General features: G+C 44.0%; 1 protein-coding gene across 2 annotated transcripts in view; it reads right to left on the bottom strand.

Moving 5' to 3' along the window:
- Positions 1-16,781, bottom strand: part of LOC120048238 (DENN domain-containing protein 2B-like) — a 76,649-nt gene that overhangs the window by 36,445 nt on the left and 23,423 nt on the right. For both annotated transcript variants that reach the window (XM_038994052.1, XM_038994043.1), the window contains exons 3-4: positions 8,078-9,376; positions 5,272-5,423 (exon numbers count right to left, since the gene is read on the bottom strand). In XM_038994052.1, coding sequence (XP_038849980.1) covers positions 5,272-5,423; positions 8,078-9,376 — 1,451 coding nt within the window. The remainder of the gene's footprint in view (positions 1-5,271; positions 5,424-8,077; positions 9,377-16,781) is intronic.

Genomic DNA, 16,781 nt, shown 5'->3' with positions numbered 1-16,781 from the left:
ACAAGCTGCACAAGAACTCACTACTGTACTGGTCCAGGTTACAAAGTGGCTCAGTGACTCGTGTTTGCATCTCAATGTGAAAAAAACTGTTTGCATGTTCTTCACAAAGAGGGCAACAGATGCTTCTGAGCCAGATGTCTGTGTGTCAGGGGAGAAGCTCCAGGTAGTATCTGATTTTAAGTACCTTGGCATTATACTTAATTCCAACCTCTCTTTTAAAAAGCATGTGAAAAAGGTAATTCAAATAACCAAATTCAACCCAGCTAATTTCCGATTTATACGAAATTGTTTGACTACAGAGGTAGCAAAACTGTACTTCAAATCTATGATACTCCCCCACTTAACATAATGCTTGACTAGTTGGGCCCAAGCTTGCTGTACAACATTTAAACCTATTCAGTCTGTCTACAAACAGGCTCTCAAAGTGCTTGTTAGGAAGCCCAATAGCCATCATCACTGTTACATCCTCAGAAAGCATGAGCTCCTGAGTTGGGAAAATCTTGTGCAATACACCGACGCATGTCTTGTATTCAAGATCCTAAATGGCCTGGCTCCCCCTCCACTCAGTATTTTTGTTAAACAGAAAACACAAAAACATATGGCAGCAGATCCACAAGGTCTGCCATGAGAGGTGACTGTATAGTTCCCTTAAGGAAAAGCACCTAAATCCGCTTTCTCTGTGAGAGCTTCCCATGTCTGGAATACACTGCCATCAGACACACATAACTGCACCACATATCACACTTTCACAAAATGCATGAAGACATGGCTAAAGGTCAATCAGATTTGTGAACATAATCCCTTGCTGTGTATTGCCGCTTTCCATGCTGTCTGTTGTCTGTAGCTTGTGAGGTGTTGAAACACTTTGATGCTTTTATGAATTTTGTCTTGCTGCTTTTTGTTCTGTCTGTATGCTACGTCTTGCTTGTCCTATGTTGCTCTGTGTGTGCTCACTGCTCAATGATTGTCTATATTGTAATTGTTTTTAATAACCTGCCCAAGGACTGCGGTTGGAAATTAGCCGACTGGCTAAAACCGGCACTTTTACTGAAACGTTGATTAATGTGCACTGTCCCTGTAAAAATAAAATAAACTCAAACTCAAACCAACACGTCTCCTGTGCCACTAATGGCACTAAAACTATGGACCACTTTTTTGCTACCTACAGAAATGCATACAAGGCCCTCCCTCGTCCTCCCTTTGGCAAATCTGACCATGACTCCATTATCCTGCTTCGTGTTTACAAACAAAAGCTCAAACAGGAAGTACCAGTGATGCACTGAATAGGGAAGTTGTTGGATGAAGAAGACGGGAGGCTATAAGACTGTTTTTCTAGTACAGACTGGAATATGTTCCGGGATTTAACCGTTAGCATTGAGGAGTTTACCACAACAGTAACAGGCTTCATCAATAAGTACATAGACTATAAGAACGTATCAAAACCAAAAACTATGGATTACAGGCAATATCCACGCTGGGCTAAAGGCTAGAGCTACTGCTTACGAGGGACGGGACACAACAAAGAAAGCCCCTCCGACCTCCGACAAGACATCAAACATGCAAAAGGACAATATAGGAGGAAGGTGGAATGCAATCACAAGGCCGGAATACCAGGGCATGTTCTCAAAGCATGTGCAGACCAGCTGGCAAGTGTCTTCACAGACATTTTCAATCTCTCCTTGTCCCAGTCTGTAATCCCCAAATATTTCAAACTGCCACCATTGTCCCTATTCCCAAGATCTCCAATGTAATCTGCCTAAATGACTATCGCCCTGTAGCACTCAGACCTGTAATTAAGAAGTGCTTTGAAAGGCTGGTCATGACAAACATCAACACCATCATCCCAGACACCCTACACCCACTCCAATTTGCATACACCCCTGACAGATCCACAGATGAAGCAATCACAATTGCACTTCACACTGCCCTCTTCCACCTGGACAGGAGGGAAAATAACTATGTGAGAATGCTGTTCATAGACTACAGCTCAGCGTTCAACACCATAGTCGCCTCCAAGCTCATCACCAAGCTAGGGACCCTGGGACTGAACCCCTCCCTCTGCAACTGGATCCTGGACTTAGGCTGACCCTCAACCCCGGGGCCCCTCAGGGGTGTGTGCTTAGTTCCCTCCTGCACTCCCTGTCACCCACGACTGCATGGTCACGCACAACTCCAACACCATCACCAAGTTTGCTGATGACACGACAGTGGTAGGCCTGATCATGGACGACGATGAGACAGCCTACAGGAATTAGGTCAGAGACTTAGCAGTGTGGTGCCAGGACAACAACATCAGTAAGACCAAGGAGCTGATCGTGGACTATAGGGGAAATAGGGGAGAGCCCGCCACTATCCATGTTGACAGGGCTGTTGTGGAGCGGGTCGAGAGCTTCTAGTTCCTTGGCGTCCACTAAGGACTTAACATGGCTCCCAGACACCCGCACAGTCGTGAAGAGGGCATGGCAGCAACTCTTCCCCCTCAGGAGGCTGAAAAGATTTGGCATTGGCCCTCAAATCTTCAAAATGTTCTACAGATGTAATATTGAGAGCATCTTGACTGGCTGCATCAACGTTTGGTATGGCAAATGCATTGCCCTTGACCTCAAAGCGCTACAGAGGGGGGTGCGGACAGCCCAGTACATCACAGGGGCCGAGCTCCCTGCCATCCAGGACCTCTATATCAGGTGGCGTCAGAGGAAGGCCCAAAAAATTGCCAAAGACTCCCAAACCATACTGCTGCCATCCGGCAAACGTACTGGGGAATCAGCTCTCGAACCAACGGCCTCCGAGACAGCTTCTACCCCCAAACCATAAGACTGCTAAATAGCCAGACTGCTATATATGTAGTAAATTAATGGTACCCAAACTATCTCCACTGACTCTATCTTGCACTGACCCTACGTACACTCACTAGACTATATATACACACCATATACACACTCACTAGACTATATATACACACCATATACACACTCACTAGACTATATGTACACACCATATACACACTCACTAGACTATATATACACACCATATTCACACTCACTAGACTATATATACGCAGAACATATACATACACTCACTCATATACACTCCAACACAAAGCCCACACACATTCACATACGCATACACACACACACACACACTCACTCATATACCCTCCAACACAAAACCCACACACATTCACACACGCACACACACATCATATGCTGCTGCTTCTTATTATCTATCATGATGACTAGTCACTTTACCCTGCCTTCAGGTACATATCTACCTCAAATACCACATACCTCTGCACATTGATCTGGTACTGGTACTTCCTGTATATAGCTCCATTCTTGTGTATTTTATTTTATTCCTCGTGTTACTATTTGTATTTTTATTTATTTATTCTGAAACGATGGGAAGGGCTCGTAAGCAAGCATTTCACGGTAAAGTCTACATCAGTTGTATCCAGCGCATGTGGCAAATTTAATTTAATTTGATTTTGAGAAGAGTCTTTATTTAATGTACTCATTGTTAGTGGGCTACTGCCTCAGACAGCTATGATCTCCTCACATAGTTGATTAAATGCTTCGAGAAGGGCTGTGTGTGTCTGAGTCCAAAGTGTCTGGGCTGCTACACGTTGAAATACGAGCGGAGAGGGACTAGAACATGGCTTATCTCCCATTGCTGTGGCTGCTGCCTCCAACGGAACATCTGACCTGTAAACCGCTGCTTAGCGGTGGTGGAGACCGTTTCAGACTGGAGCAGCCAGGATTACTGGGGAGGGACAGCTCACAGAGGCAATGTATTTCTCTGTAACTAATCATCATTCAGCCAAAATGCCTTCGACCGCATCGCCGATCCCATACTCGAGGTGTTCGACCGGCGAACAATGGACTCTTTTTTGGGGTACGCATGAAGGTCCCCAGGGTCCTCTCGCGGCCACCGATTCATGCTCTGCCTGGAACCATTGGTCATCTTCAGAGACTGAATAAAACGCCATAGAGGACGAATAGAGGAAGAGAGTCAACCATGTATGAGGGAGAAATGTGGCCATTACAGTCTTAATTTGACCCATGTGCTTGCAAAAAAAAATCTCAAAGGCTACAAACATATATCAACCAACACTCAATCTCTAATTTTCAACTAAAAACATGACAGCCCCCATTCTTTTACTGGGTCTCACATTCAAGCCTGATGAGCAGGAAGAAAATTTATAGTGGAGGGGCCGAGAAGGGCCGGGTGAGACGTGACAGACATCGCTGCCACATGAAGCACCTCAGGAGAACCAGCCTTTTCACTGTCCACAGTCCTCAGGACGTTTACTACTGGAAAGGAATTTGGCATACATTTGTACTTTGTCACCCTCAATACAGAGAAATTAGAGTTGGTCTTGCTTATACCGTGATATTGTAGTTTTCCATGTTACTAAACCTATCAGCAGGTCAAAAGTCCTTGTTAGAGGATAGATATTCCCCAAATTTTGTGAAAACAATTTTTTGTGAAACTGTCGAACACTTGATTTATGTGAAATTAGCTTTAGTGCTAGGTCTGGGCTTTAGCTGACGCATATCAAGTTGACATTTTCCCAAGCCACAGAGTTATCTTACAATTTAATCCAGTAAACGGAGGAGTGCCATTCTTTGTCTCAAGGAATGGCCTGATAATGAAGAGTGAGTGATGATCATATTTTCTTTACATAACCATACAGTGCTGAATAAACATAAAGCAGGAATATTAAGTGTAAATCTAGCATTGATTTTTGAAAATCCCTGAGAGTTTTTCAGTCAACTATTTGGGATTGTCCAATAGAAAGCAGATGGGGTATAAATGTACACCATGACTGTCAAATTCCTTTTAACCAGGGGAAGGCCAGCTAGCATTATATAACCCATCTGTTGTTGCTGGCTCCCACATAACCATTGTCTGGAGACAGACACACAGAGTTTATAGCATATAAAGAAATACTTGTTATCAGTCCATAACAATTAGGAGTTGATGGTGAAACCAGAAAGCAGCACACATCTTCATGCCATCCTTCAGAATAAAGACAATCCAGTCTACTTGGCAGCTGAGAGTGTGAGGATATGAGAGAGTGGCCAACAATCAGACCTCTCTAGAAATCTACCAAGTGTGTGAAAGGATTTTGGAATTACTGCTTGCATCAGCAGTTACTAACAGAGTTTGGCTTTCAAAAATCCTGGTTATTCACTGAATTACAATGCATCAGTAAGTGTTGCAGGTCAGGCTGAGTTATCCTCAGGTATCCAGACACAGCACCATGCTTACCCACTATGTCCTCATAGGCGTTCTCCTCTAAAGTGTTTTTGGAGCTGGGCCGGCTGCTGCTGCGAGTCTCTGTGGAAACAGTGCCATTCTCTGTGTGAGAGGACGGGTACGAGGAGGCCAGGCTGGCAGCATCCTCCAACTCACATGACTCCCTGGAGAGAGAGAGAGAGAGAGAAAGAGAGAGAGAGAGAGAGAGAGAGAGAGAGAGAGAGAGAGAGAGAGAGAGAGAGAGAGAGAGAGAGAGAGAGAGAGAGGGGGAGAGAGTCAGAGAGGGAGAGAGAGAGAGAGGGAGAGAGTCAGAGAGAGAGGGAGAGAGAGAGTCAGAGAGAGAGCGAGTCAGAGAGAGAGCGAGTCAGAGAGAGAGCGAGTCAGAGAGAGAGCGAGTCAGAGAGAGAGCGAGTCAGAGAGAGCGAGTCAGAGAGAGCGAGTCAGAGAGAGCGAGTCAGAGAGAGCGAGAGAGAGAGAGAGTGAGAGTCAGAAAGAGAGAGAGGAAGAGGAAGAGAGAGGGGAAAAGAGGGTGGACAGCGGACGGGAGGGAGGGAAAGATGGGAAGAAACAAGAAACAGGGAGGGAGGATGAAAAAAGCAGAAAATAATATTGCATTTAATCATGCATGGCTGTGTGCTGAGACAGTGGAGAGGAGAGCTGCAGTCCAGAGGGTCTGGTTCATTCCATCCTGACATCCTCTACTGGCCGATTACAATCAACGAGGACCACCTGAGAGGATGAAAGCCACTGTTCCAATGAGACCAAAATATGCCTCATCCCTCTATGAAGCTGCCAATTAAACAGACAGAGAGAGAGACATAGAGAGAGACAGAGAGACAGAGACCTGGAACACTGGTTCAGAGCACCTCTAATCTAATTATGCTGACAGCAACATGTGCTCCAATCACAAAGTAAATTCCTGTTTATTTACCACCGACCCAAACATTTTCTGGAGTTCTGTGTACTGTACGTATGTACACAGCATGACAGCTTGTGTGTGTCTGGACTCTGAATGCTCAGGACAGGGGGAGAGTCCCTCCATTAGATCAGTGAGATCACGCCTGCTATCCTGCTGTCCTGCTCCATTGACGGCTCATGGCTTTTAAACATGCTCTGAAATTGCCTCTGCCGCAGGAATGTTAAACACTGACTCCAAGTCAGGGACATTAAAGGATCTCTTCCTCCCCGCTCATCAAGCAGATCTGGCAAGGCCCTGCCCTCAGTCATTGGCCTAAACAAGTTGTGCTCTGAAGGCAATTTTAAGGGGGATAAAGAACGAGGGTAATAAACAATATCAAGTGTTCCAGAAAGACATAACAGGCTAATAGCTGCCTGTACTGCACAGCTCTATAGCAACATAATGAAGAAGGATGAGGAGGCACACTGGGAACCTTGGGGTGTCCACTGGCAAGACAATACACTGTAGGCCTTTGCTAAATAACAGGCATGATAGAAGAAGAACACAGTCCTATTTTGATGTAAGAGTGACTTGGAACGTTGTTGAAAAGCTGTTGGATTTCAAGGATAGAACAATTGATGGTCTTGGACATGAACAGTTTGGCTGGAGCTGAGTAGTGATATTTAAGGATGTTCTATATCAACCATTATTACAGTGCATTCTGTTATAGACCTATTTACAGTAATACTTTGTTTCTCACAGACAGCAGACTTTTGTTACCTGGCCTTATACTAAGATACACAATGCCCTGTCTAATGTAGTTGACATTTGCAATAAGTTTGTATTGCAATTAGGCTACTTGATGTTTGTTCAATGAAAGCCTGTCATTCTTACAAAATAACACTGGAAAAACAGCAGAAACTGAATTTAACATATTCCTTTTCAATGGCAACATTCTAGACAAATCAAATTAGAAAAAACAAAAGCCATGAACAATATCAATAGAAAAATGCGATCCTCTTCATATGAAGACAAAAATACTGTCTTTCTAATGCAGGAAAACATTGAGGCCTTAAGAAAATTAACAGCAGATTCAATGTTTATCTGCTTATTATCAAACGCTGAACAGAGGCAGACTTGGTGGAACCAATTCAGTTAGCAGCATCACTACGAAGTGAGCGAGGCCGCTCTACTGTCTATCTGACTACAGCCAGAGCCAGACAAAATGCCAATCATTTAATACACTTGAACACCAACAAAGTAAACGCTTGGTCTATGATCCTTACCTCCCTAAAAACATTCTCAGGACATGCTAGAGACATTTACAAATCCAAGACAAATAAATGTTCTAGCCGTCCAAGTGCAACTCTCAGAAAGGAACTAAACAAATTGACTGCCTCTCTGTTTTTACTGCAGCCTGCAGGACCCATGTTTTGTTTTGCAGCTACATAAATCAGCATCTCCTGTTCGCCATGTTGTTTGATCAGCAGGGCTGATTCTGAGGGGGAGGAAGGGCCCGGGGGATAAGATACACATGTTTTTACTGTCTGAGAATGCACTAAGCACAACACAAAACATCAGTTCACTGAACCGTGGACTTACTGACACATGCCATAACAATAAAAGACTACACTTAGAACAGAGTGTGCTATTTAGAACCTTAAAGAGTTCTTCGGCTGTCCTCATAGGAGAACACTTTGAATAACCCTTTTTGGTTGCAGGTAGAACACTTTTGGTTCCAGGTAGAAAGAACCCTTTCTACAGAGGGTTCTAGATGGAACTTAAAAGGGCTCTAACTGGAACCAAACAGGGTTCTAACTGGAACCAAAACGGGTTCTCCTATGGGGACAGCTGGATAACCTATTACAAACCCCTTTATCTAAGAGCGTACACGTCTAGAGGTGACGTGACTATTCTCACCTGTCCTGGAGTCTCTTGGGGGAGCTCCCGTCCTTTGTCAGATTTCGCGTCATGTTGGGTGCTGAAGTGGTGGGCAGCAGGGGTGGTGACTCCTCAGAGGCACTGCCAGGAGGTAGTCCGTTGATTGGCGACATTCCCTTGTGGTTGCGGTTGGCGTCGTACTCAAAGGTGCGTTTAGGTTTGGGCAAGGGGTTGACTGGCATGCCCTCCGGGGTCTGTTGACAGGGGGACTCTGGGTTCTCGGTCTCTGACCGGGTTGAGCTCACACTGAACCTCTGTCTGGAGAGTTTATCAGAGGCTGGCAGGGCGTCTGGTTCTGTGGCCACGGAACATATACTGCTGCGTTTACTGGTGCCCCTACTGTCCAAGTCCTCGACCCCACCTATCATAAAACACTTCTGTCTCATTTTGTCTGGTGCATAGCAGTTACTAAGATACCGCGGTGGCTGGCTGGGGCTCTCCTTCAGCACCTTCTCAATCTTTTGTATCCGATTGAGTACAGCAGACGTTTCCTTCCGAGCAGACAGGGAGCTCAGGAATAACGCAGAGGAGTCTGTCTTTCCTGGCCTCTTCTGGAAGCGGCCCAGGCACTCCCTGTCTGAGGCTGCCTCCTCTTCCTCCGTCTCTGGGTAGGAGCACTCTGAGAAAGCCGTACTCATCCTCCGGATGCTCTTGAAGTCAAAGGTCTTCTCACTGCAAGGTGAGGGGAGGAGGCTGGGGCAGCCCTCGCTGCCGCCCACACGCTCACCTACAGGCCTCTTCTCCAGACACAGGCTCATCCTAGGCAGAGCCACCCTCCTGCACTCCCATTCTGAGATCTTCTTACGGATGGCCACAGAGGATGTCCCTGACACGGGGCGGCTGAGAGAGAGGGTGCGCTTGTGGCTGTGGTTGGATGAAGGTCCCAGGGAGAGGGTGCTCCAGCTCAGGGGACCACCACTCAGTCCACCCCCCCCAGGAAGGTCCTCCTGTTTCTGGTTCTCTTTCTGCTCCTCCTGGCCCCCCTGGGCCTCCTGACCCACCGGAGCCCCACCAGAGGGCTTGTAGATGGAGAGCTTGTTGTCCAGGCAGCTAATGCTCTTGGACTTGGTAAGTCGGCTCTGGGACAGTAAGTCACAGGAGAGGGAGGCTCCACTGCAGAGGCTAGCGGTCTTGCTGCTCCAGCCGGCCCGGCCCAAGAGTCTGCCGTCTGTTTTGACGTATCTGACGTGCTGCCTGTTGTCCTCGCTGTCGCTGAGCGGGGCGTGGCACCGCCCCTGTGTGGCAGAGAGAATGGGGGGTGGGGACGCAGACTGGCACCTGGAACGAGAGTAAGGGGGGGGTCAGAAACATCATGATACCATTCCTTATAACGTTACTTTATTTGCTCCCAAATACCAAAATAATAATTTAGCTCACTAAACAGCTCGGAAGAGTCTGGCGCTGAGAGCTGCTGTGAATTTCTCTCAACACTGCTGACTGCACATTGAGAGAAACTAGGCGTGGAATACCAGTGGTTACCTCAGGTGTGTTCAGCTTACCAGTGGAAGATTAATCATAGCAGCTAAAGTTTACAGGGCAACAGAGGGGGAAAAAACTCTCTCTTTAGAGAAGAAAGAAAAGAAAGGAAAACCCTTCAACGCCAGAATGTATTTCTAAGATAATAGGCAACATGAAAACTTTGACCACTCATGTAAAATAACCAATGGAAAATGTGATATAACTTTGGCAGTATGGGATCCCTGTTTGATGCCAAAGCAAATACATATCAACAGTAAAAATGCATGCGTGGATTTTTCCACATAATTAAAATGATTTGAGTAGAATGTATGTCGACGCCACACACAAAGCCATGGGAATACAGCACGCTGAGAGACAGATGAGATGCTCTTAGGTCTTACCTTCATCAGCAGCTTACCACACTAGTCCTGGGAGAGTTGTCTGTGTTTCCTGATGCTAACAGCTAACAGCCTCACAGAGTGGACACCGGCCCGGCCCCTGGCTCATTACAGACTGGTCCATTGTTCACCTCACACCGCCGCTGACGCAACGCTGCTGCTGCTCAATGCTGAGCAATGTGGATTAAACACCCTGCTGCTGACCTCATTTGGGCTTTTCACAGAGAGAAACACACTCTTTCTCACCCATCTCTGACTCTTCCGTTTCTACTCCACTCAGAAGACTTTGGGAACTTTCTGAACTTGGCTCCTGACTGAGGCTTGCGAAACCCAAGGCGGTGGTGGGGATCTGATGTCACAGCTAGCAACGGTTAGAATAACAAGTGTGAGCTGAGCTGGGAGGAAGTGATGGCTGGGATCCAAGGTGCAGGTTGGGACAGATCTCTTCACACCTCTGGGCTCTGTCTTTCACACGAGGGTGGGGACTACTGGGGAGAGAGCTGTACAGCACCTGATCACCTGATCACCGACTGTCTGACTCTGACTCACTGTGTCAGTGACCTAACTCCTCCTGACAAACTGCTTTGTCCAAGTTGCCTGCCTCCTACTCAAACAATTCAAATTGTACATTCTAAATTCTAAACAAGCATTACGGGTTCAAATCCAGTAGAGTTGACAGAACACACCTATACTTAGGCCCCTACAGTCTGTTTGGAAAGCAGGAAAGGTTTTGTCATTATAGTAACAGCCCAAAGAAGTGAAGAAAGCAGCAAGATAGGAAAAGTTAAGTATTAACTAAAGAATGCCCTTTAAAGCTTGATTAAGCCATAACGTAAATATAATAAATTAAATGGAGCCAGTTCAATAGCATTACTGAATTGTACACATATGAAGGTAAATGGAGCCAGTTCAATAGCATTACTGAACTGTACACATATGAAGGTAAATGGAGCCAGTTCAATAGCATTACTGAACTGTACACATATGAAGGTAAATGGAGCCAGTTCAATAGCATTACTGAACTGTACACATATGAAGGTAAATGGAGCCAGTTCAATAGCATTACTGAACTGTACACATATGAAGGTAAATGGAGCCAGTTCAATAGCATTACTGAACTGTACACATATGAAGGTAAATGGAGCCAGTTCAATAGCATTACTGAACTATACACCTATGAAGGTAAATGGAGCCAGTTCAATAGCATTACTGAACTGTACACATATGAAGGTAAATGGAGCCAGTTCAATAGCATTACTGAACTGTACACATATGAAGGTAAATGGAGCCAGTTCAATAGCATTACTGAACTATACACCTATGAAGGTCAAAAGATTTCAATTTCCCATACTAAACATACACTCTTAGAAAACGGGGTTCTTCAGCTGTCCCATAGGAGAACCCTTTTCGGTGCCAGGTAGAACCTTTTTGGTTCCAGGTAAAACCTTTTTGGGTTCCATGTAGTACTCTGTGGAAAGGGTTCTAAGAGTGTAGGGTAGGCCTATTATAGAACAAATAACAATATGAGGGAGAATAAGTCTTTCAATTACAGTGCCTTCAGAAAGTATTCATACCCCTTGACTTATTCCACATTTTGTTGTGTTACAGCCTGAATTCCAAATGGATTACATAGATGTTTTTTCTCACCCATAATACCCCATAATGACAAAGTGAAAACATATTTTTAGACATTTATGCGAATGTATGAAAATGAAATGCAGAAATATCTAATTTACATAAGTATTCACAACCCTGAGTCAATACTTTGTAGAAGCACCTTTAGCAGCGATTACACTTGGATTACGCAACATTTGCACATTATTATTTCCAAAATTCTTCAAGCTCTGTCAAACTGGTTGTTGATCATTGCTAGACAACCATTTTCAGGTGTTGCCATAGATTTTCAAGTAAATTTAAGTCAAAACTGTAACTTGGCCACTCAGGAACATTCACGGTCTTCTTGGTAAGTAACTCCAGTGTAGATTTGGCCTTGTGTTTTAGGTTGTTGTCCTGCTGAAAGGTGAATTAATCTCTCAGTGTCTGACGGAAAGCAGACTAAACCAGGTTTTCCTCTAGGATTTTGCTTGTACTTAAGCTCCACTCCGTTTCTTTTTTATCCTGAAAAACGTCCCAGTCCGGAACGATTACAAGCATACCCATAACATGATGCAGCCACCACTATGCTTGAAAATATGGAGAGTGGTACTCAGCAATGTGTTGTGTTGGATTTGACCGAAACATAATACGTATTCAGGGAAAAAAGGTAATTGCTTTGCCACATTTTTTGCAGTATTATTTTAGTGCCTTGTTGCAAACAGGATGCATGTTTTGGAATATTTTTATTCTGTACAGGCTTCCTTCTTTTCACTCTGTAAATTAGGTTTGTTTTGTGGAGTAACCATCCTCAGTTTTCTCCTATCACAGCCATTAAAACTCTGTAACTGTTTTAAAGTTGGTGAAATCCCTGAGCGGTTTCCTTCCTCTCCGGTAATAGAGTTTAGGAAGGACGCCTGTATCTTTGTAGTGACTGGGTGTATTGATACACCATCCAAGGTCTAATTAATAACTTTACCATGCGCAAAAGGATATTCAATGTCTGCTTTTTTTATTTGTCCCAAGTACCAATAGGTGCCCTTATTTTGCGAAGCATTGGAAAACCTCCCTGGTCTTTGTGGTTGAATCTGTTTGAAATTCACTGCTTGACTGAGGGACCTTACAAATAATTGTATGTGTGGGGTACAGAGATGAGGTAGTCATTAAAAATGCAACTTATTAAGTGCATTTTTACTCCTGAACTTATTACTGTAAGCTAGCCATAACAAAGGGGTTGAATACTTATTGACTCAAGACATTTCAGATTTTCATTATTAATTAATTTGTAAACATTTCTGAAAAGATCAATCCACTTTGACATTATGGGGTATTGTGTGTAGGCCAGTGACAAAAACAAATCTAAATGTAATACATTTTAAATTCAGGCAGTAACACACCAAAATTTGGAAAAAGTCAAGGGGTGTGAATACTTTCTGAAGGCAGTGTATGATACTCCACTAAAATGGCTCCTGGTAAGTGAGTTAACCCGTGGAACTTGACAGATTAACCCATACCATCAATCAGCATGTAGGAACAATGCCATAGACAGTACAGTATGTATGAGAACCAGATCACTACAGATTATCTCTAAGGGACTACTGTATCTAACTTCTCCAGTTGAAACTGCTTGGTTTCTCATAATGAGGTAGAGGGGAGTGAAACTGGCCCCACATGCCTGGTTTGGACTCAGGGTTCTCTCATTAAACCCAGTCCAGAGGCTGGACTCATAGGTTAAGTTTCCTGGACACGGTTTAAGTCTAGTCCAGGACCATAATGAGCAGTGTCCTGGATGAAGCTATTCATACATCATCGTTTTACAGAATAGTGCTAGCTAGATCACGTTCCAGTTGACTGTGGTAAAAGTCCAAAGTTACATCCAATTATCCAGTGTGTCTAAAATGGAAACATATGCGATATGGTTTCAAGGGAAAGCAAATGGATAAAGACCAAACAAGGGTGAAAATAGCAAGAGGACGGTTGAGTTTTAGTAACCAACATTCTCAAGGTTGAACCCCATTGATCAGTTCTGTAATTAATTTACATGTAGTTTTGATTTGCCACATTAATTTATAAGAATATATCTAGAAAGCATTTTGATGGATCAATGTTCAACAATAAGCTCCTGCTGGGGAAACATTATTGCTAATGGCCTTTAAATCAAACTGTATGGTATATATCCACAGTATTGCGCCAAATGCACATTATATACTGAACAAAAAATATAAACACAACATGTAAAGTGTTGGTCCCATGTTTCATGAGCAGAAATAAAAGATCCCAGAAATGTTCCATATGCACAAAAAGCTTATTTCTCTCACATTTGTGTACAAATTTGTTTACATCTCTGTCAGTGAGCACTTCTACTTTGCCAATTTAATCCATCCACCTGACAGGTGTAGCATATCAAGAAGCTGATTAAACGGCATGATCATTACACAGGTGCACCTTGTGCTGGGGAAAATAAAAGGCCACTCTAAAATGTGCAGTTTTGTCACACAACACAATGCCACAGATGTTTTGAGGGAGTGTGCATTTGGCATGCTGACTGTAGGAATGTCCACAAGAGCTGTTGCCAGATACTGTAATGTTAATTTCTCTGCCATAAGCCACCTCCAACATCATTTTAGAGAATTTGGTAGTAAGTCCAACCAACCTCACACCTGCAGAGCACGTGCAACCATGCCAGCCCAAGACCTCCACATCCGAATCCACAGAAAAACACAACCCAGTTCACAAATACTGACTTATAAACCACTATGAGATGGAATCAAATGTGAGTGACTGCATATCAAAAAACACTGTAAGGTGTTTAAATGTGGCATATGCTTATGACAGTCCCACTGCAGTGTATGGTGCAATGCTGTCTTGCAACAAAGAGTCCTACCAGACCGTTGTATTGCAGTGCAAATTCCGTGTCCTACAAAGGAAAAGGAAAAATACCTCTTTGCATGCAAATTTTCTCATGGATGTCCTGGATTCGGGCGGCTGTTTTACAAACAGGATCACACAATATATATAACATGAGTACCTTTCATATAAACATTAATATAGCTCTTAGCTTTAATGTCTTACAGGAATAATAAAATAAAACGTAGTCAAAATATTTTACACTTTAACTACAGCACCAGCCTCAAGTGAACTAAACAATAATCTAGCCTGAGCAATGCAAAGGACTTTACACAACTGCAGCACCAGGCTCACGTGGACTGAACAATAGACTAGCCTGGGCAAATGGAAAGTACTAGTGCTTACACCTATACACCATTTCTTATAAAGTCATCTAAAACATAACTGTGTACCAACATGGATTATGATAATAGCTAATCACATTTTATAAAAGTATGAAAACTAAAATAGTTCGCCATGCAGGATTAGCATGATCACTAATGTTTGCTATTTCAATTGATCGATAGCTGAGCTAGCCTAAATGTTAACGGCTAGTGCATATGCTAGGTTCAGTATGAACACGCACAAAACGCTAGCAATAGCTTAGCTAGTCTAATCGCTAGCGGCTCGTTCTCCTTATTAAACCTAACCAAATCCCGGGGTCAATCTTTCCCTCAACCCCTTCACAGTACGTTTGGATAGATAAGTAAGTGTTAATATCTGGTTCTGTCTTTTTAGTTCAGTTTTGTACAACTTCTCACTTCGATTTGAAACATAGTTTTTCTTCCATAGAATGGTGGTAGCTCTTCATGTTCCATTCTAGCTCCTTTTCAACATGTTGGAGCCAACTGGTATAGAGCGTGAGGTTAGGAGAGGGACTAAGAGAGAATATTGAGTTTTGATTGGCTCAAAATAAACTGCTCGTCATGCAGCTTCTGACAGATGATTTGTAATAGCTGTAAGCTTTTAAACATATCACAATATAATATAATATGATTGGTTGCTGGAATCTCACTAGTAACAATTCACGCCCTGATCTGTTTCACCTGTCATTGTGATTGTCTCCACCCCCCTCCAGGTGTTGCCCATCTTCCCCATTATCCCCTGTGTATATATACCTGTGTTCTCTGTCTGTTGCCAGTTCATCTTGTTTGTCAAGTCAACCAGCGGTTTTCTCAGCTCCTGCTTTTCCCCAGTCTTGCTTTTTCTCGCCCCCCTGGTTTTGACCCTTGCTTGTCCTGTCTCTGAGCCCGCCTGCCCGACTATGCAGTCTGCCCTTGACCCTGAGCTTGCCTTCCGTCCTGGGTCTTTGCCACTACTCTGGATTATCAACCCCTGCCTGACCTGACCCTGAGCCTGCCTGCAGTCCTGTGCCTTTGCCACTATTCTGGATTATCGATCCCTGCCTGCCTTGACCTGTAATTTGCCTGCCCCTGTTGTTGCAATAAACATTGTTACTTCAACACAGTCTGCATTTGGGTCTTACCTGAAACGTGATAACAAGTATTCAACATTAGTTGACCTGCGTTACACCTGGCTCCCAAGTGGGCAGGCCTATGCCCTCCCAGGCCCAACCATGGCTGCACCCCTGCCCATAGATGAAATCCATAGATTAGGACCTAAAAAAATTATTTCAATTGACTGATTTCCTTATATGAACTGTAACTCAGTAAAATCGTTGAAATTGTTGCATTTATATTTTAGTTTAGTCTAAATTCAGTCTGGTTCTTGTTTGACCTAGCAGCAGCCATTACATTGTGATAGTCAAAACTGCCCCAGTGTAAAATCACTGTAGATGTATTTCAAATAGCAACAGACCCTGTGTAATATATCGATTCAAACACCCCATATCCAGCCATCAGACCATTATACCCAAATTTAAGTGCAATCAGCCGGTAGAATAACAGCGCACATTCAAAAATACCCCCTTAGGCACGCCTTGGCCAAGATTACTCCAGGAGTCATAAAAAGCTGGTTTGACTGCAGTATTAAGCCCCTGTAAGTTCCTTTTCACACAAAAGGAAAACATCAAGTGCAGAATTCTCCAGTACGGATAGCTGCGTTGTGGTTGGGGTCTGTGGGGGTGTTCTGGTGGTCAGGACTGGGCCTGTTAAAACAAGCCTGGCTCTGGCGCTGGCGCTGGGCAGCTTCAACTGTGGCGGCCACACATGTACTGAGCTGGGTGCCAATTACGGCCTGGCTTCTGGGTCCTGGACCCACTGTCCTCCAGCCAGGGCACATCATATCAACCACAGGTCACTTCCTGTTCTGTTGATAGACCGGGCCACAACAGGAGGGCTTCCAGTAACCCAGATAAATAGATAGATTTTCAAAAAGAAAAAAGAGAA

The sequence above is a fragment of the Salvelinus namaycush genome, chromosome 1 (genome assembly GCF_016432855.1).
Source record: "Salvelinus namaycush isolate Seneca chromosome 1, SaNama_1.0, whole genome shotgun sequence".
Taxonomy (NCBI): Eukaryota; Metazoa; Chordata; class Actinopteri; order Salmoniformes; family Salmonidae; genus Salvelinus; species Salvelinus namaycush.
Note: the sequence above shows the minus strand (reverse complement) of the source record. Positions and strands in the feature narration are given on the sequence as shown.